Below are 22,093 nucleotides of genomic sequence, written 5' to 3'. Positions count from 1 at the left end.
AAAATTGCAATGCTGAAACACATCTGGATGTTTGCATGTTTGTTTTCATGAAAGCAATGTGATTGTAATATATGTGGGGCTTAATCTGCCTTATAAAACAGGGCTGGAACAAAAAACATCGCATTAGCTCTTCTCTGGTGCGTAATATAGTGGACTTCAGGAAGACCAGGAAACACTTGACCCCTGTTTCAATCCAAGGGGTCAGTGTTGACATTGTGGAGGACTATAAATACCTCGGAGTACACACTGACAATAAACTGGACTGGGCTAAAAACAATACAGCACTTTACAGAAAGGGCCAGAGTCGTCTCTATTTTTCTGAGGCGACTGAGGTCCTTCAACATCTGCCAGAAAATGCTCAGGATTTTCTACGAGTCTGTTGTGGCCAGTGCGATCCTCTATGCTGTTGCATGCTGGGGGAGCAGGCTGAGGGTCGCAGATGCCAACAGACTCGATAAACTGATTCGTAAGGCCAGTAATGTTGTGGGGATGGAGCTGGACTCCCTCAAGGTGGTGTCGGAGAGGCGGATGCTGTCCAAAATAAAGACAATGTTGGACAACACCTCCCACCCACTCCATGACATGCTGGTCAGTCACAGGAGCACGTTCAGTGAAAGACTGAGAGTACCAAAGCACCACTGAACGACAGGAAATCTTTCCTGCCTGTGGCCATCTCCCTGTACAACTCATCCTTAACAACTTAACACACTGTTTACTGCAACAGCTACACCCTTCTTGCACATGCTCTTTTTCAGCTATTTATTAATAAGTGACTTTTATGTATATATATGCCTGTATATATTGTGTTATTTTTAGTGTATTGTCTGTCTCTGTTAATGTTTGTTTATAATGGAGCACTGTAACGAAAAATAATTTCCCCTAGGGATCAATAAAGTATTCTGATTCTGATTATGGACATTTTTCTTTTCACAAGGGTTTCCCCCAACATGAGTCACTGCTTTATGAAATAAGAAAAAGACTTTGAAGATGCAGGGGAAAACAAGCCAGAAAAACCATTAACACATACGTAACACTGAATAATTTTGCCAATAAACACAGACAATGCAATGATTAAATGCATAATTCTTGCTTTTTGCTTTTTAGGGCTATTTTGTCCATCATTTGTAAGCAACTGAGAAAGTAAATTTTATTTACAGAGCACATTTAAAATCAAAGGGCTACTACTTCTAGAAAGTCTAGGAACTACACAAATTCACACTTTTTACATAACAATAACACAACTGCTCATCTATCCGTTTCCAGAGATCAGCAGTTTACAAAAGCTTGACGAAGCACGTTTGTATTTAGGTTGGATTTAAACACAGTCACAGTTGATGAGGTCACACGGGAGATCATTCCAGAGTCTTAGTACAACGACAGCAAAAGCACGACCCTCTTTCGAAATAAGCTTCGACCGCAGGGTGATCAAGAGTGATTGAAAAGCAGGGCTTAATGATCTTTAGGGAGTATATGGAAGCAGCGTATCTGCATCCATACGCTCCATCCTGCACCACTGCACTAAGCACCTGCACCCACATATCCAGGTACAAGGCCATTTAGGGCTTTAACCACAAACAGTGCCAGTACACAAACAGTACTTTATACTTTAATCTGTAAGAGAGCCAATACCAGGGTGCTACCTCTGCAAGTAATGTGATCTCTCTTTTTAATCCCATTCACTAATCTGGCTGCACCATTTTGGACTAATTGTAAACAAGCAAGATATGACTGACTAACTTCAGCGCGTTACAGCAGTCCAGTCTCGAAGTAACAAGCAAGCACAAACATTTCCAGATCGCATGGCTAAATAAAAGATTTCAGTCTGGAGGTTGTTCCGAGATGGAAGAAAAGCGGCCAATGTCAACTACTGTATGTGCAAGCTACACAAAAGTGAGCCTCAGTCTCATATCTTTGCGCATCGCCCGGCTCACTAACGCAGCTTTGAAGCATGTAAAATATCATCCTTCCATCTGGAAGCTGGAACTTTTAATAGACTGTCTTAATTGGTTCGTCAAGAGATATTTTTATAGTCATAAAATGTATCGCTAGATGAAACATGAACCTCTACAAAGCCAGATGCTTCTTTTTGATGTGAGTCTTACTCTTAGAGAGGTTCCTGGAAGAAGCCGGTGATGTTCCTGCGAGGCAACCCTTCTCTGGTGAGCATATTTCCATGAAGCTCAGCACCCCTGAACTATCTGTTTCACTTCACCTAGTCCTGCAAACACAGGCAGCCCTTGGCATTACACCCATCACTTTTCATCACAGCATCAAAGTCTTCTCTGTCGATTGCGAAGAATGAGCTTGAGGGGGTAGTGGAATAAATTTCTACCCCCTCTCTCCTTCCTCCCTTCAATTTCTTCCTTTCTTTGTTGAGACACTGGTTTGTTTGCACTTCAAAGATTAAAAAAGCAGTAAATAATTGATTAATCAATCAGCAACATGCAGAAACTGCAACATTACTGAGAACTGTCTTGCACAGCCGCCCACTCCAAGACAACTTGAATATAGGGTAGAATGTGACTGACACAAATAATAGAGTTACACTGCTGCAAGATGAAAGAGGGTGGATATGCCTCCTGAACCTGTGGTCTGCAGCCAATTGACTTTTAGCTAAGCTCCATCCACCTTAGTAACTGATTTCTGTTCGTGCAGGGAATATAATGCAGCTCAATAACAATAATAAGCACAACAAAGTGGAAGTTGTCTCACTATTGTAGCTAAATAGCAATGCACGCTGCTGCAACTGCAGCTTCCATTAGGGGAGAGGTGTTTAAATATCGCCTTGCCAGTTTCCTCTTCATTTTAATTTAAATTCAATATGAATTTGATTTTATTTATATAGCACCAACTCACAAAATAAATCATCTCCGGACACTTTATATTGTAAAGTAAAGACCCTACAATACTGAAGATAAAAGCCAGCAATTCCCTATGAGCAGCAGGAAAAATCCTCCAGTAGAACCAGGTTCAGCCGTCTGCTGCGACCTACTGGGGTGAAGGAAATGTAACAGTAACCTCAGGCAGTGACTGATAGGTCAGAACAATGCAGCTCTAAAGCCAAAAATAGTTATAATAATCAAGAACCTACAGTTCTTTGCATAGCGTTGTAGCACATGTCGCAAAAGCTTGCCTTGTCTACTGCTCCTGGTTGCTATGGTGAGCTGGAGAATTTTTGAAGGGAAGAACGGGTTAGAGTTAGGTCCTGGTCGTGTGTTTTTGCTTTCACATTTTGGGCGTGAAGATCGGTTTAAAATGGCCCCAAATCTCAAATGGGGCAAAGAGTCGTCTGCAATGATCTAGTAACTTGTTTCCAAATCGTATACATGTGCCCCAGCTGCAAAGACTTATCCTCCCCACCAAAAATCTGCTCTATGGCCACATTCAATGTACATCCCCCAGAAGGCAAAGATTCAGCTGCAGCCTTACACAAAGACACCACCTCCCATCAGCGCATGACGTAAAGAGAGACGGGCAGAGCATGGAGAGAGGACGGGGTTGCGTACTCATGTGGAAGAGAAGCCCTTGGTGGTAATTACTCTCCCGGCCATTATTCTTTTCTGGCCATTCAGAGAAACCCCCTAAGGAAATAAGTCCAATAACATATATTTACTGCATGATCTTTGTCATGAAGAAAACCTACATCTGCAGTGCAGCTGTTCCCAGAACAGATATTACTCTTTGACACCAAGCCAGGCCACCAATAAAGGCTTCTCAGGAGAAAGAGCAAAGCACAATGAATGGATCCAGCGAGCGTGGTCTAATCTGAGAGGAAGACAAGTGTGTGTGAGCAAGAGAGACAGAGTGACGGAGTGCACGAGGGAGTGAAAACAAACGATTGAAAAGCAGAATAATCCAGAGAAGGTGAGGAGATCGTGTTTAGAAGCTATGAATAGCTGCTGTGGAAACCTACTAAGGGACAGTGATCTAATGCATGCGTGTGTGAGTATGTGTGATGTGTGATGTGTGTGTGTGTGTGTGTGTGTGTGTGTGTGTGTGTGTGTGTGTGTGTGTGTGTGCGCGTGTGCGTGTGTGTGTGTGTAAACATCTGTTGGCAGTCAGAAGTCTCTTTGTGGAAGTGATGCCAGTGAGAGACTTGATATATCACTCTGTGTTAGAGAAAGAAAGAAGCAGGGTGGGGGTTGGTGTGACAGCTTTATCAGTCCAGTGTACCAAACCTCCAGTAGCACAGTCTGCCTAAGGAGCAGAGCACAGATGTGTGTGTGTGTGTGTGTGTGTGTGTGTGTGTGTGTGTGTGTGTGTGTGTGTGTGTGTGTGTGTGTGTGTGTGCGTGTGTGTCATTAAACAGTTTAGGGTGTTTTAAAATCAGTATTGGTGGGATGTTTGTATTCTGTATTCTTGGATTATTTTAATCTTGTTTCATCTTTTCTTATAATGTTTTACATACTCTGGTAACAGTGAGTCAGGGGAGGGTGCACAAGTGGAGTTTATCTCTCTAGGCTGGAATATAAATGGGACCACCTGATAATGAGAAAGAAACTTCCACTCCTACCAAGTGAATTCATTCCTGGTGGGAGACAATTCTGTCTTTCATTTCAAACTAACCAATCAGTGGTAAGTGAAATATTCGTTCCACCCACTTCACTTTGTGCCTAAATGACATACCAGGAGAAACTAACTAAATATTTTTCAGCTGATTTAGTTTATAGAAGACACATAGCTTTTCAAATGTAACACCTCTTTTCTTTCCTGTTGTTTATTTATGTTTTTATTTATCGACTCCTGGGGTCAGACACACTCTAATGCTGCCTTCTGGGACTGTAGCTTGCGACTGCGGATGTTGTTTTGCTCTGGAGATCTGCAAGCTTAAGGGCTGCTCTAATGAAACCCTGCAGCAGGTAGAGAACTGCTTTTAGTCCCTCCACACTGAGCTCACAGAGGCTGCAGAGCAGAAAAAGGACTGCCAGCTGCAGTGGGAACCAGAGACCCAGTGGAGAGGCAGATGATTATAGTATTTGCTTGTCATGAAGTACTTGCACTTGCACTTTGGAAGAACAAAGTACTTAACCCCACTACCCCATCAAACCCCACCCAAAACACTATGACAAATAGAATCCATGTCTGTGGTAAACACTGGTACAGATCTCTCCCCAGTCATTTAAGACTGGTCTTGTTAACTGGAAATAAGTGCCCAGTGTGGAGATGCCAAGACGTTTGCCAACTGTCAAGACAGCTTTTGGGACTTTGGTAATGAGTAAATCTGCTGTTAAGTACTTAGCTATGTAAAGAGGGAGAGACTACATGAGTACAAATAATAAAATGTTTAATTTTTGTGAACGCATGCAGCATTATTTTAAGATGGGACTGCATTAGATAGTTAACGAGCAGTTAACCTGATGTATCTAATGAAGTGGCCAGCGAATGCATTTTTTTTATTTGTAAAAGTTATGGAAATTTGCTGACTGTTAAATGACTGTTTTTTTTGCCAAATGTTTCAGGAAAAGATGAGTATCATGAGGCCCAGTCACAAGGAAACACTAGGACATACAACGATACAGCATATGACTAACAGAAAGCTACACCGACAATAATTCCACAGCACAGAGAACCAGCACCTGAAAATTCAGTGTTCAAAAAGCTGAAACTTCAATTCTCTTCTCCAGAGGAGCCAAACATGAGAGTCTTATCACAAAAAAAATGTCACGAAGAGAAAAAACAAAACTGCCGCTTTCTTTTTCCTCTTTTTCCCCCCCTTGTGGCCTGCGCTCATGCACAGCTGCATGTTCCAAATAGGTAATGATGGGGCACAGTGGAGCACAGCTCACTCGAAGCATGGGTTAGGACTGCTAGAAAGAGACATGGTTTTCATGACAGGTGAGGTTAGAGAGAAATAGAGAGAACTAAGCAGAGATACAGATAAAGATTACTATAAAGAAACAGACACAGTCAGAAAACCACCCACCTTGCAGAAAGAATGAAATTGTTCAATTTCCAATCCTGCTGGAAAGGTTAGGATAGATGAGATGAATGAAAATCCCCCTCTGGGTGATGGAAATCTTGTGAGCATGTTAACGTGTTAATGGTAGAAAATTCAGGAGACAAGAAATGTCATAAGCAGTTGAAGCTTGATATCAAGGAGACAAGACAAAAGCAGGACTAGTTAATAATTTGAAATTCATCCCAATTCTGCAACGAGGGTTATTTTCAATGCGGTCAGAACTTATGCACATCACGTGACCTTGCTTGCCTATGTCGCCTGCTGTCGGGCGGAGGATCAACTTGACTTGACAGACGCCCCAGTGGCTATCAATGTTCAGGGACAAAAATGTGTGGAGTATCTGGGAATTTAAAATGCCCAAGACCTTTCCTATAGGGAGCAGGGTTTAATAAGAATCTTTTCTTCTTCCTGCTCCTTTTCACACATGGTTGCAGTGCTTTACTGATAGAAAGTGTGGTTGGTTTGTCTGAAAGAACTAACTGTGGAAACTGTTGTACCAAGTGTGAAATAAATAAATAAATGAAATGAACTGCGTTCAGTTCTGGTAAAGTGGGAAGAAAGCCAGGAGAATCCATTATTCTGACTGGTGTGAATGGATCTGTGGAAGTTCAAATGAAGACTAAGAAGTCAAGAGGACAGACAGGAGATGATCCAACTCTTGATGCAAAAATTGAAACTATGTAAAATGATCCTCAGTGTTTCCTTATTCAGGCAAAAGGGCAACAAGTATTAAATGCAAAAACACAAAATACCTTACAAGCTGTAAGGCAGTAGTAACAGAAAACTCTGTTACTACTGCCTGAATGATGCCTGACATTATCAAGAGTTTGTTTAAATGATATTTGATATTAAAGTCATGATTCTGATGCAGTCCTTATATCGTCTCCTACAACTCTATAGGGATTGTGAAAACCAAGCTTTTCTGTTTGATAAGTCATCTTCACCATTTATGCCTAAATGTTGCTGTCCTTCGATTGGCTGATTAGATATTTGTGTTAACAAGAAGTTGAACAGGTGTTCCTGATAAAGTAGATAAAGTGTAGCAATATGTAATCAATTCAATTTAATGAAGTCAGGGTTTAAGATAGGAGGTTTCTTCCTGTCAAAAGGGAGTTTTTCAATCCTACTGTCACCAAGTGCTTGCTCATAGGGGGTCGTCTGACTGTTGGAGTTTTCTCTGTATTATTGTTGGGTCTTCACCTTTCAATATAAAGCACCTTGAGGCAGATGTTGTTGTGATTAGGTGCTATAGAAATTGAATTGAACTGAATATTGCTTTTGACTAAACAAGACTGAATATTATTCTATACTGAACTGTCTAGACTCCAACTTGTGGCATCCAGCCATGCTCTTATTTCTGGCTTTGTGGGCTGTGGTTTTGTAATATTCACCTCTGAAACTTGTGCTACAGCCAGTGGTGGCAAAAACAGAGGTGGATGATTTTATTCTGGCACTTTTAGTGATAAATATTTGACATTTGCAGCCAAGTTTCACTGGAGCTATTTTCTGCAAAAAAACAAAGACAGCTGCCAGGGAGGTCTGTGACTTCCAAGACTAACCAAGACAATGTTTCTGTAACAAAAAGTTTTTAGTTCTTAGAAGACCACAAATAATCCTGCTTCCACAGCCTTTATGTTGGGATCATGGCGAAAGATTCAGTGGCAGCATTTTTAAAATCAACAGGCTTAAGGCCCCTACAGGCATGTAAGAAATTGAGTCCCACTTCTAGCTGTTTCTGCCCTATGACTGATACATCGATCATCGATCATTACCACTGACAGCTGAAGCGAATAACATAAGGAGCTAAATCAGGGTCAAAACATTTGTTCATTTGAAAAAGTTTTGATATTTAAAAAGAAAAAGTATTTAAAAACAACAACAATTCAACAATTTGAATAAATTTAATGTTAATATTTCTGATTATCCTATAATGGACTTTATTGATGGGTGAATGTTTGAAACATATTGATATAAGGTGGGGAAAAAATTTACCCAGCACAGGGAATGCTGTTGTCTGATTGGCTGGTAGGTTGCTAAGCCACAACAGCTATGAACTCTGTGCAGAAATGTAAGAATCGCCCATTCATGTCTGTATATTATTTTAAAAATACATATAATATACATATAATATATATAAATATGTTTTAAATATTCACAGCACCTAGAGAGATAGCTCTACCTTTATAGATAGGTAGATGGACAGATAGATTTAATGGCAGCCATAACCCACATACACTGTAAATGTAATCATCTCAAAAGTTCTTAGATTTGCAAATATAAATACTTCTACTGTAGCTTCCACCTCATCCAGGGGGGCCAATAGTTGGAGACGAGGAAGCGGCTGTGGTGTTGGTTTGCACTGTTACCCAGCTGGGTATCCTGCCTCTCCCCATATGAATCTGTTGACATTCACAAACAATTTCCCCCCATTTCTGCTCCGGTAATTTGCACTGACATTCAGGGAATATCGAAGCGGTAAAAGGCAACGCATGCTTAAACACACCTCGTCCTCAATGCTCCCCTTAACATTTTTCCGATGTCTTTTCTACACTTTTAATCATGCACCTCTCTCTGTCGCGTTCTTGTTCTTCTTTGCATTATTAATTCAGCTTTATTCAATTTGCCTGTCTCCCATGGTCCCAAATGAAACGGCACGCATCCGTGTAATTCCCTTAAATATGCAGGTTTTTAAAAGAAATCCTACAACAGACCACAAGAGCTGACTGTCGATGGTAGCTGTCAGAATGTCAGGGAAAAGGAAACGTGCCATCTAAATTTTTTCGAGCTGGAGTGTTGGAGTGAGGGAAAACTGAAGTGAATGACAATAATTCTACCTCCTGCTTGTCTACCATCAGTGAGCCACTGAGTGAGTAATTTAACCTCCATCTGCTGCAGTGCAGCTGCTCTGTGGGCATCAGTTGAAAAATGTGGTGTTTATGGTCAGCAGTCTGTAAATGGCAGCGCCTTGAGAGTGTTTGTGCACAGTTAAACATTTCTGAATCAATAAAAATAAAAAACACCGTATTGTCTGTATTTGAAGCACTCAGCCTAATCATTCCATTCATACCTTTGTTCACTAATAAGAAGGTCAACTCTGGGTTTTGCGGTTGGTGGTTATGCTTGGTATGAGAAGATTTGTTGTATGGATTTGTTATGTCTTTCCTCATGTGATGTAATGCATCTTTTACCTTTTATCTTTAATTATCTTCTCCTATCCTGATGTTTCTTCTGTGTTTGGTTGCATACGTGCTCGATCAGAGCGGCTGGTTTTGTAGCTGAGTGGTGGTTTTTATTTTCTTTTAGTCGGTGTTTTTAAAATGGGCTTAGACAGCTGAGAAGAAAAAAGAAATATGAGCAATCTAGTGTTTTTCTAATCATGGCAGAACCCTTTTAAGGTCTTTAAATCCTGTATGTTTACTGTTGTTTAAAAGATAATTATGGTTATATGAAGAATTGGTAGAAAATCATCAATCTTTGCCATTTAGGTTTTCCAGACTTGGAAAATCCAGCTGTTAAATAACACAAGAGTCCACAGGCACCCGGGCGTGCTCGTCTTAGTTCAGCTTTACTTGTACGCTGACATTTCCTAAAAAGCTCTAAACACAAGGTAGGCTGATTTAAAAGTAATTAGTTTTGCAGGTATTTGGTAATAACCCAAAGTATGAGACAAATTAAAATCCTGACCCGATGATTGCGCCAGAGTTAAAGTGAAGGAACTCCAAAGTCATACACGTCTTTACCAAATGTCATAGTAATCCATCCAAGACATGATGGGGTTTTGCACACAAAAATACAAATGTCAGCTTCACAGTGGCTCAAAGAGAAAAGCCAAGGGATGACCAATGCCACTGCAATATGCTGCCTGAAAATAATACATGATAATAATAAATCTTTGTCTAGAAAACGTTGAAATATTTCACTGGATAAATATCCTTTACCTGCTGAATGTGTCTTGTGGTATGTTTGGAAAACTAAAGTCATGCTTTGTATGGTAATATGATAGCTCACATCTCCCTCTCGTAGTGAGGTAAGTGGTGTTTACTCTAACAGCAAGAAATGGTTTTGTTTTTCTCCGTCTCTGAGACACACAAGAGCCTTTCAACAGCAACCTCTCTAGGCACGGACACTACTACACATAATGTTCAATATATAAATATATCAATGTCATTATTATAAAGAGGACACTCATTTTGAATTATGTGCCATATGTGCCATTCAGTTTTTATGCATTTGAGGCCAATGGCAAGAGAGCGGCATACAATCTGAAGCAATCATGAAAGAGCCGAGGACCTTTGATGTTCAGATGAAACAAATGTCTTGTTTAGCGGCAGAGCTCTGCTCTTCTCTGTTCCTTTCTCTCTATCACACATCCACATGTACACAATGAATTATTTTCATTAACATTTTAGGAAATGCTGGAGTCACGTGTCAGAAACACATAACCCTGTAAATAAGCACAATATCATCGTAACACAGTACAGACATTATACCGTGACAGGTCAGGTTTGATAAAAATGTCCACATAATTTGACATAGCACAGAAGGCCAAACGTAGTCTCAGCAACAGTTTCCATTAAGCGATCTGCTAATTTAGCCATTTGTTTAAAGAAGGGCTCTGAAACTATGAGCTCAAGAGTGTATTTTTCAGTCACGCTAAAGACTAATGAACTTGTTGGCTGGTAATCACGACTGCCTCACACTACACCTGCTGAGTGAATGACAAGGGCTGGCTGATGTTTCTAAGGAAACTGATTCCCCTCGGTTGTTGTTTAGAGCCCACAGACAGGCTACTTAGCTGGACTTAAGTACCAGAGCTACTTCATTTAATAACACTGAGTGCAATAGTTTGGGTCCTTATAAATCTTTTAAAAGGTTGCTTTTAAGGTTTGTTTGAAGCACTTTTATTAAATCTGTGTCGCTTTCAGTTGAGATGAAATCAGAGTGGAAACAAAAGACTCGTCTGATTTACATATTATGACACTACCGGCTTATAAACCTGTATTCCAAATGATGCTGACATCCATTCTTACCCAGTATAGTTGCTTCAGGTAAGCAAGAACAGGTTTATCTAAAGTCTAGCACAAAACTGAGAGCCATATGTCTGTAGCATCAATCAGTGACACGTGACGGATGACAAAAAAGATGACAACATGGCTCGCAACTTGTGACAAAGACACAGTTAGTGACCAATTTAATTCTGCAGTTTAAGGGAAAACTCCAAATCCCTAGGCTGTGTGAGGGATTTTGCAGTCATGGTTTGGGTTTTACTTTTCTCCTTAGTGAATATGTTCACTGCAAATCTTCTTTATCCCACAATTAAATGTGTCCTATATTTATGCATTTTCATCTGTTCCTACCATTTTGCATGAGCAGTCACTGAGCATGAAACTGATTTCAGTCATATGCATGACCTTCACAATCAAGTTTCAGTTTAACACCTCTGGGAGATTTTAGACAGACTCTATGGATGGCACCCACCAGCAGCAGGCTATTATCAAAGCACCAGATGAAATTTTTTTTTGGTCGCACCATGAGAGTTCAATCTTAGAAAATCAATGCCAGGCATCACACAAGCTGCTTACTAAAGCACTTCATGTTGGTTTGGCCTTTAATTTCTCACCCATCTGCACTACATTGCAGTGGAAACAGCTAGCATGACTCTGACTGTCAAATTAAAAGCACAGTGTGCAAAATATCACTGCCGGAGGTCACTGGATTCTAGTCAGTTCCCTTTTCTTACACCTCCCGATTCAAGTGAATGATCCTAGCTATGATGGCCGCTGTAGGACAAACAGCTCTGCCCACCATATATACTGAGTGTAGGCTGTCAGTCCTTCATTTACCTCAGCTGGGTGTCCATATCTGTTTGCTCTGGAGAAGACTGTAGAACTTTGTTAAAGGAGTCTGAATCAAATTGATGAGTAAGTGAAGCTCATTTTTCCATCGTTGTTAGCTGTTATTTTTTCAGCTGTTAGCTGTTGTTAGCCAGCATTAGTGAAGCTTTCTTTGAAACAGCTCTAATATTGTAGGACACTTAGCAGAGAGAGTCTGAGTTTTAGAACACTCAAGGCTAACATTAGCTCACATAACGTTAGCGTATAACCAGCCATTGTTATTTAGCTGGCTCGTTGTCAGCTAAAGACACAGCATGGTCACTTGTCTAATCTGCTGGCAATAGGTAACTGCAACAATATCGGGAATAAACAAGCATGTTTATCCATGTTTCCATGAGTTAAAACCCTGAAACAGTTCATGCTTGAAGTGAGCGTGAGATGGAAATGAGTTCGGAGAGAGATGGTGAAAATATATTTGTACAAATGTTATATGTAAATGTATAGTTTGAAACAGCAATCTGCAAACTTTAAATCAAAAGTAATTTATATGGCATACTAGGTACGTGGCCGGTTTTTAGCCACACTGTTGGCCGTGTGTGTTGCCAGTCTTTTGTCATTTCAACACAACTTTTTAGTTAGTCGTGTTTTTAGCTGAAGTCTAGTGATTCAAATAGGATGTATTGAGTATTATGTAACAGGTGAAGCACAGTATTTGGACAGTGACACAATTCACATTCAAAGGGAATGTGCAAATCACACAGTGCACTAAACAGCACCTGACAAGAGGCTTTGAGGCCACACAAGCTGATGAATTAATTACTAGCAGTGCTAATTACTCGGTGTCTTACAATAAAATTCATCCTGCTCAAGACCGTGACACTTGAATACAAAGTCTCTTACAAACAAGTAGCAGCAAAATCAATTAAAGTGGAGGCCTCTGCTGACACCAATACCCCTGAGAACAGAGTGGAGCTGTGAAGGGATTTTGACATCTTTAGCATCTGTTAAATACAGGTCTGCATTTATAATGGGTTGATGGATAGATAGTCTCATGGGTAGATTTTACAGAAAGAAGAACATGTGTAATGAAAGCATCATCCTAAACATATTGAGTGAATATTATCTACCTCCCTCTGCCTTTCTCACTTTTTTCTAAGACAGCGACTCGTGTTGTGTAGAATCAGACAAGCAATTATAGGTTGTTTTGAGTGTTTTCATCAGCGTCTGTGTTTCTGTCCCTCTGTCACTGGTCATTAATTTTTCCTTCCCTCTGTGTGTGTGCGTGTCGCTGTCTCTCTCGCTCTCTCTGCCATCAGGAGCTTTTTTTCTATTCTCTTTTTTTAATATAATGAAAATCACAATGGCTGCTGCCTAATTAAATAAGCACTAATTTCAGGAAGATTAAAGCCATTACAATTAGCCAGAGAAAAGAGAGCACAAGACAGGGGACAAGAATAAAATACACTTATTAATTTGTGTGCCATTTATGCTCAGGATCTATGAAATAAATAAATAAAACATGCCTGTTTTTTCATGTGTGTTTTCAAGTCTGTGCACACATTTGCATATGAAGGACAGTATACGTTTAGAGGCTGAAAGAAAGGACTAAAATTAAGTTATGCATTTTAATGTGATCTTATTTGTACTTTATGGTATTGCAGAATTTATAAAGAAGCAGATTTATGTACATATGTGACACAAACACATAGAAGTAGATATGTATAGAGATTTACTTCTCCGACTTACACCATATTAGATACTTTGCATTTGCAGGTGAAAAGCGAAACAGCGTACTGAAACATGAAAAACAAAAGCAATATTCTAAAACATTCCCTGATTTTTTTTTCCAAATGTTTTTCCAAATGTTTGGACATTTTTCAAGCAATGAAATATGAATCACTCTTCATTACTCAACAGAAACATGAAACCAAATTTCAGTCGCGAGTATATCTGCCAGGGAAATGCAACACTTTGTGTGTGAATGTGTATATGTACATGCTCATTTAAACTCTCTGTTTTTACTGTTCCTCCACATTACAAACTCAACCCCATGGAAGCTATTAAAAGAAGCAGCAACTCAGCCTGTTATCTATAACTTGCAGTGAAAAGTTGCTAATCACTTTAAATCCTTTGTATAAGCTAACCTTTGTGTCCTGCACATAATCATACAGGTGTTTAATATCTCACGGGAATGGCATTTAAGGGTATTGTTTACTGCATATTGACTAAGTAAGAGCACTGAATTAAAGTGATCCCAAAATCTGAATCAGAGTCAGCCAGAAACCAGTGATCAGTCATTACAAGCCAGAACAAACTCCTCATGTACTATCCCAGAGTTACACTGGTATGCCGGCTTTCACCATGTTAAAAACAGGCTTGCCCTACATACGCCATGAATGGTGAAAGGTTGATGTAATTATTTTTGTTTTGGTTTCCAGCGGAGCTTTTATTTTGCAGCCTTTAAAGAAAGATTAAAGGCTGTCGTAAAAATGAAATTTGGCAAGCACTTCCTTTATCTCGCAGCTGCAGAATGTCTCAAAGTAAAAATGAATGGTTTGGCAAATACTCCATTTCCTTTTCTAAACATGCCATACATATTCCCACTACAGATAGACATGGCTCGATATTAAATTTCTAATAACATTAGTAATCTCTATGCTCTCAATATAGACTTTCAGGGCAAATTATATTTGCTAAAGCCCCCCCATGAGCCGGCAACTTCAGTGGAAAATGTGAACCAAGGATAGAGAGAACGCATAAACACACAGTCGGAAATGGTTTGGTAACAGTTTTGCAACTTTCATCATCACAGGTGTGCCGACACAACCGAGCCCTCTTTCGTATTATGTATTAAAGACACAAGACATTCAGTGTAAAGTTCACTGCACAAATTATAATGGATTGCATTTATATAGCGCTTTTCTAGGCACCCAAAGCACTTTACAATTCCACTATTCATTCACTCTCACATTCACACACTGGTGGAGGCAAGCTACAGTTGTAGCCACAGCTGTGTGTGACAAGTCTGTCTATCAACAGCACGTCCCCTATGTTGCTGGTAGAAATATTGGCATTGACGGGCATTTTATTTAATAATGGATGTCATGAAGAGAACAGAGACAGAGACTTGGATTGTAAAACATAGATATTACTCTTAAATAAGACCTGTATGGAAATCTTTGCACTAAAGTATACCAGCCTGGTGATTTGTATGTCCACATGTGTTCCTGCATTTGAACAACAGTTTGTCACATTACCAGAAAAAGAGGCAAAATCCCAGAAAAAGAAACACTTGTTGCAGACCTTTTTTTTTTTAATGACAGCACATTTCTAACAATCTTTGTTCTTTTAAACATGTCAGCACAAACCATCTGTTCCTGAATCTGTTTTTACTGGTCAGCATTTGTTTGATACAAAGATCTACACAAGCAGGGATTTTAGACGAGCCTGCACTGGGTTCTCTTTAAATTTTTACTTCATTGAAATCATCATAAATATCTCAAGGCATGTCTTTACTGTTCTACATGCTTTCATGGGTGACCTACAAAGCGCTGGGCAGGTAGTTTTAATGTTACAGCAGATAACTGCAAACGCAAAGTCTGGTAGAAAACACAAGTAGAAATAAAAGTAATTCGATGATTATGATGGACACAATCTAACAACTTAATGAATAATAAATAATAAATCGGTTCAAAACCCCTAAAACACTAATTTAAAAATCAGCTTACAAAGATTTAATTTTTTGTTTGTTTGTTTTTTAAGTGAAAGTGAAAGTCATGTCAGGTTCGCCAGTGCAGGAACATGGTAATCATTTTTTATATTTACCAGTTAAATATCGGTATTAGTGATGGGATTTCCGGCTCTTTTTAGAGATCCGGCTCTTTCGGTTCGGCTCACTAGAAAGAGCCGGCTCTTTCGGCTCCGAACCGGCTCTTCAGGTTGTTTTGTTGCTTTAATTAATTTATTATTAACAATAATATAAAATTATGCACAAAAGGAATTACTAACGTAAAAAAAAGTGGTTTTATTTATATATGTTTATATATAAATATATGCGGTGGCCCCTAGAGACAAAACACGTACAAACTCCAAAACACATTTCTAGCATGAACTGAACTTCCAAAGCAGAGCTACTAGATCACTTAAATTACACAATTGAAAGCATGTGTGTATTGTTTGTGTATTTATACACAGGCACTCATATATATTCAAATAATTTAAAAAAAAGTTCATTTACCTGTTATTACCACACACCAAATCCGGTCGTTGGTACTTGCTGGCTTGTGTAGCCACAAGATAACAAAGGCTCAACACTGTGCCCAGCATCCTGGAGCACTTCTGTTGTCTTTTGTACGTGTTTTGAGTTTTTATGTGCTTCTGAGTTTTTATATGCTTCTGAGTTTTTACGTGCTTCGGAGTTTGTACGTGTTTTGGAGTTTGTACGTGTTTTTACGTGTTTTGGAGTTTGTACATGCTTCAGAGTTCGTACGTGATTTGAAGTTTGTATGTGCTTTGTCTCTAGGGGCCACCGTAAATATACTTTTATTTATTCACTCCACATAAAATGTAATAAATAAATCATATAATACAAAAATCAACTATTCACATTTCAAGTTTTAACTATTTAAATTTTCAGCTTTTTCCTTTTACAAATTTAAAGTGAAAAGAACACAAAACACTGCAAACCACAACACAATTAAATATAAATTATAATATGAAAACAAACAGAAGATGCACATTCTCTGTCATATGGACCTGCATGAATAAACTTTCTGAATCCTTTATCATCTGCAACCGAAAATAGTTGTGGATGATTACTATACCGTTCTTATGTTGTTGTCCCTGCCTCTCTTTCTCTCTCTCTGTCTCTGTTCCTGTGCTACTGAGTGTAACTACCGCCCCTCCCCCCCTCTGCCCAGCGTAAAGCACAAGGCTCGCGTGCAGAGTGAAGCGGAAAAAAAGTGCGAGAGAGAGGCTGAGAAAAAGAAAGAAAAAAAAACCCACGTGACGGCTCGCGATAAGGAGCCGGCTCGCGTCGTTCACGTCAAAGAGCCGGCTCTAAGAGCCATTTCGTTCGCGAACGACGTATGCACACATGGGTATTCACAGACGCGGACTAAAGCTTTCTTGGCTGCTGCCTCAAAGCACACTGTGCGCTGTCTATCTTGCGTGCTGCACAATATCGTTTATTACTTAGTAAATACTGATATCTATGACTAGCTAGTTTATTGTGATGGTGCTTTGTTTTCTCTATTATTATGTTGCTCTTTGTTGTTTGCTGTCTCCTCTGTTTGTTTTTGTTTGTTTGTTTTTTTTTTTGTTTTTTTTCTCCATACAGGTGACCCAGGAGTTTTTTTTTTCTCTCTCTCTCTTCCCCCCCCTTCTCACCGTCTCTTCTCCCCTTTGGTTTTCTTTCTTTCTCTCCCCCTCTCTCTCTCATTCATTCCCCCTGTCCTATTTATTAAAAAAAAAAAAAAAAAAAAAATGACAAAGGATGAACTGAAGCTCTGCCATCACGTAATGTCGCATACTGCTGTTTCTGATGTCATTTAAAAAAAAAAAAAAAAGAAAAAAAAAAAAAAAAAAAAGGAAAAAAAGTGCGAGAGAGAGGCTGAGAAAAAGAAAAAAAAAAAAACCCACGTGACGGCTCGCGATAAGGAGCCGGCTCGCGTCGTTCACGTCAAAGAGCCGGCTCTAAGAGCCATTTCGTTCGCGAACAACCCATCACTAATCGGTATTCAGATGTTCTGTCTTAATGCTCTCCAGGGTAACACATTCAGACGTAAGAACCAGCACATTGTACTGAAAGCAGCATTTGAACAACTTTGCCTGAATGCACAATAGCCCGGCAGACTGGTGATGATGATGGTTGATAGATATAGAAAGACAGATAACAGGATACCCCATTAACACTACATTTTCCTCGGCTAGTGTGAGAGCACAAGCTGAGGAGATGAGCAGTAATTTAGGTAATTTTGCTCTACTCGATTCCCTTTTCTTTAATGACAATAATTATCAGTGGATAACATCTGTAGGATGTGGGTGTTGGCCCCTACCCACCTCTTCCACCCCACCAGACACCACCGGCACACTCACACACACTCTCCTTTCTTGTCTGGTTTGTGTCTTTACCGACGTCTCCTTCTAAACCGCCCCTGTGTCTTTGCCTTTTTTCCCATCATCCGCCCCCTCTTGTGATTTCTCTTTTTACCTCACGTTCTTTCTGGCCCTAAGTCAGTGTCTTTTCTACTAAATTAGCACCTCTAGTCTATTTATACACATCTCTCAGTCCTTTATAACTTTGTACTTTAATAATCTCCTCGCAGCTGATGTAAAGCTTCTGAGAAACACGCAAGCTAATGCTTCACTAGCATTTTTTAAAGGAGACAAAACTTACATCAATGAATTCATCTTATTTTCAGTCAGTACCAGACAAACTATTTATTATTGCAACATGCTACAGTGCCATGTGCTGGCAGTCAACTGACATCCAAGTTCGTCTAATGGACACATTTTGTAAGAACCCATTTATGTGATTTTCTGCAATCACTTTCTTAGAAAAGCATCAGAAATGCCAAGCTGGATCTAGTCTGTATGTTGTTATTTAAATGTTATGTTCATACCTGTGAAGATGCCTAAACCAGATATGCAGGTATGAAGCTCCCGAAAGAGCGTTATTGACCCAAACTCGGAACTGAGATAAGTAATTGCATTTGTGTCAAAGTCATTTTTTCTGCCCTTTCTCCCCTCTTAGCACTGTCTAGTGTTCCTCAATCACATTTGGAGTCAGGGGGCATTTTGCCTTTGCGAAAATTGGCTTGAACTCCTACTCACCCCAGTGGTTTCTCCAGTCGACTGGCTGGCGATCCAACAATCTCGCCAAGAGTACAGAACATCTGACCCAAAAAGTCCTGCAGGGAAGAAAGGAAGGAAGAAAAATAGAAGATGAAAGGAAAAAAAGAAGGGCGGGATTGTAGACGTGAAACAGAAAGTCTACAGATCAAGTCAGATTAACCTCAGGATGTTCCACCAGATCTCGTACCACTGGATCGTTCATGCAAATTCAAGAATTTGATAAATTCACTGAAGCTTGTTCACTCATGCTCATTCGCAAGGTCAAAGTTAACATTTGGCCGTCCATACACAGTTTACATCAGCAAACTATTTCATTTTTAGTGGGAACATCTTCTGCTAAAAAGGAAAAAAAAAACCTTGGAGAAGTGATGAAAGTGATCATCACGAGAAGTACTGTATTTGCTACACTTAAAATACAACTGATACGATGCGTTTCATAAAAGGTGATATTACTGTGATGTGCTAAATGATGTGACGTTGTGTTATCATGTCCATTGCTGGTGTGAAGCTGGTTTATAGAACTGAACCCAAGTAATCCAGTAGGCTACGTATGCATGATTGCATACTGGGTTAATGCAATGGTCAAAATGTTTTCCACTAAAATCAGGTCTGTTTCACACATAGGCAACTTAACAGCACCGTGAATTTTTTCCATCCATCCCACCTGTCAACAGACGTGAGATAACAGTATAACGTGGTTACACAGCAAAAGACAAAACGTTTTTAAAAAAGCACATCTCAACAGATCCAATAAAACTAGCACGAGTACATGGAGAATCCATTGTGTGGTTGTTTCAAAGCCGTGAACTAACCATATTAATTGCTTCTTTGCGATAATTGATTCTACATTTCTCACTTTGTAAGAGCTCATCTGACCAGACCTCTGTCCAACATAGAAAAAACATCAACAGTTCTACAGTTCAGTTTTTGCTGTGATACTGTTTCCACTTCTAACCACAGAGATAAATGGCCTGTAAATGGCCTGTATTTGTATAGCGCTTTTCTAGTCCCTAAGGACCCCAAAGCGCTTTACACAACCAGTCATCCACACACCCATTCACACACTGGTGATGGCAAGCTACATTGTAGCCACAGCCACCCTGGGGTGCACTGACAGAGGCCAGGCTGCCGGACACTGGCACCACTGGGCCCTCTGACCACCACCAGTAGGCAACGGGTGAAGTGTCTTGCCCAAGGACACAACGACGAGACTGTCCGAGCCGGGCTCGAACCGGCAACCTTCCAATTACAAGGCGAACTCCCAACTCTTGAGTCACGATCGCCCCAGATAACGTCAGGGTTTCAACCATATTTGCTGGGTAACCACATAACCAAAATCTTAATACAAATTGTAAAACAAAGGGGAAGACTCGATGGATAATAATAATAATCTGAGCTGAAGGAGAATACTATTAAAAGAGCCTACCTGTACTTTGAGTCCCTCAACTTCAAAACAAAGTAGAGACATATTTCAAAGTATTTGAATTTAACCCGTCATCAGAAATTATTGTAACCCACTCAGAATATGCTCCAACCAACCTGATGTAAACCACTCATTTAATGAACCGTGAGGTATTACACATGATGGGATAAGAAAGAGGCATTCAGTGACCCGTGTGTAATGGCCAGAAACATGATTGAACACAGTTATGACTCTAGCTCATCATGTCTGTGGACGAAGTCTCTCAGTGTCAGCCGGCACTGATCTACTTCATCAGACTCCCAAGTTTTTCTGCAAAGAATCTCATTGTGTATTTTTCAGCATAGTCTTTCCTGAACTTATCAGAGGCAGGATGTGGGGCAAAAGTCCTTAATATTGACCTCGACAGACTGGGATCGTTAAATAATTTATTGGGCTATAGAGTGATTGATTTCAATGAGTCTCTAGGTTTTTTTTGAGCCAATTAATTCCACTCAATGCAGCCCATAAGAGCCTGGAAACCTGATCATCTCGATGGCGTTGAATAAAACATTCGAAAGGCACAAAAACTACATACTTCCACTGAAATTACTGTGGCCAGTAACAAGAGCTGTGCAAATGGCTTGACTTGGCTCTCAGTTGTTTTTATTGTGATCAGTGGCGCCTTCTTTTCTCCTGAGAGACGGCTCATTCATGTGAAACAGCAGCCATGCAGTGTTAGAAGTGAGAGAGATGTTGGGACCTACGTTGAGTTCTGCGGGCTTCCAGAAAAGTTGGGCGGCAGCAGCAACAACAACAACAACAACAACAATAACAACAGAGCACATCATATACCAGCACACAACACCATATCAAATACCTAGCACTCCTGGCACTGTTCAAAATGGGGAAGTGGGACCCGAAAGACGACAACATGCTGTGCCACAAAAGTAAAATCCAAACCCCAACAGAGGAACAGTTAAAGCAAGTGATGGAAAAACGCAAACCTCACTTATCCAAATACACCAAATAATCACCCGCGCTGATTATTTTGACATTTTCAATGCTTTTCTGTCACCATAGTTTCCGGTCATGAGTAAAAAAAATTTGTTTTTCCCCCCCAGAAATGATTAAGAACAAAAATAATGTGATGCATTGCTTTAAATGGAAACTAATGGTTAAAAGCATTACGTAATCCTTTTTTCTACATGAACGTATATTATGGTGTTACATACTATCCATTACTACAGTGCCAGTAAAACCAATAAAAAAAGACGATGAAAGAACCAGTTGCTGATCAAGTAGACATTTAAACTGTACATTTACATACGAAATATAAGTACAGTATATGACTGCATATCTAAAAACAATAGCACTGTGAATAAAAGAGAACAAATAAAAACTCTGTATTTGGATACTTATGTGATCAGGCAATAGATGGGGTTTGCTTTATTCCACCCTAAAAACATGCAGCAGGCGACAAACTAATTAAAACAAGCAACATTAGACCACTGATAAAAGGAATTTTTACTATCTTCCATTTTGTCAAACACCATATTTAAATGTTTACATGGAGGAATTTTCTCCACAGCAATTCAAGCCAATAATTCAGATTTTACCCAAGACTGATCTCCATTTATCTGTGGTTCAAGGTTTAAAATAGCTGTGAGTACTCACGTGTTTGGACAGGTCGGGGCTTTTGGAGTCAACATCATACCTGAAAGGAAGCAAAATGAAAACAAAAGCCTTACTTTATACATTTGACCGATGTGACATTGCAGGAAGGTTTTCGAACAAAAATCTTTGTATCTTTTTGTTTATCAAGTTGAAGAAACGGAAGGAAGCAGGAGATAGTCATTATAATTGGTGCAGTGCATGGATTACAAAGAAATAAAGCACAGGGAAAGAGCTAAAAGAAAACAATATAAGGTGACACTTAAATGTGCTGCACTGAAAACTGCAGTGTTTAGTGAGGTGAGCAGAGGTGGGTAGTAACGAGTTACATTTACTCCGTTACATTTACTTGAGTACGTTTTTGAAAAAAAT

At 39.7% G+C, this 22,093-nt stretch overlaps 1 protein-coding gene across 1 annotated transcript in view; it reads right to left on the bottom strand.

Annotated features, from left to right (window-relative positions):
* Nucleotides 1-22,093, bottom strand: part of cpne5b (copine Vb) — a 158,031-nt gene that overhangs the window by 69,829 nt on the left and 66,109 nt on the right. The window contains exons 6-7 of the mRNA XM_085406201.1: nucleotides 21,725-21,764; nucleotides 18,628-18,704 (exon numbers count right to left, since the gene is read on the bottom strand). Coding sequence (XP_085262327.1) covers nucleotides 18,628-18,704; nucleotides 21,725-21,764 — 117 coding nt within the window. The remainder of the gene's footprint in view (nucleotides 1-18,627; nucleotides 18,705-21,724; nucleotides 21,765-22,093) is intronic.

This window comes from Rhamphochromis longiceps, linkage group LG5 (genome assembly GCF_057381845.1).
Source record: "Rhamphochromis longiceps isolate RC_006_pf linkage group LG5, R_longiceps_female_GT1.1, whole genome shotgun sequence".
NCBI classification, from domain to species: Eukaryota; Metazoa; Chordata; class Actinopteri; order Cichliformes; family Cichlidae; genus Rhamphochromis; species Rhamphochromis longiceps.
Note: the sequence above shows the minus strand (reverse complement) of the source record. Positions and strands in the feature narration are given on the sequence as shown.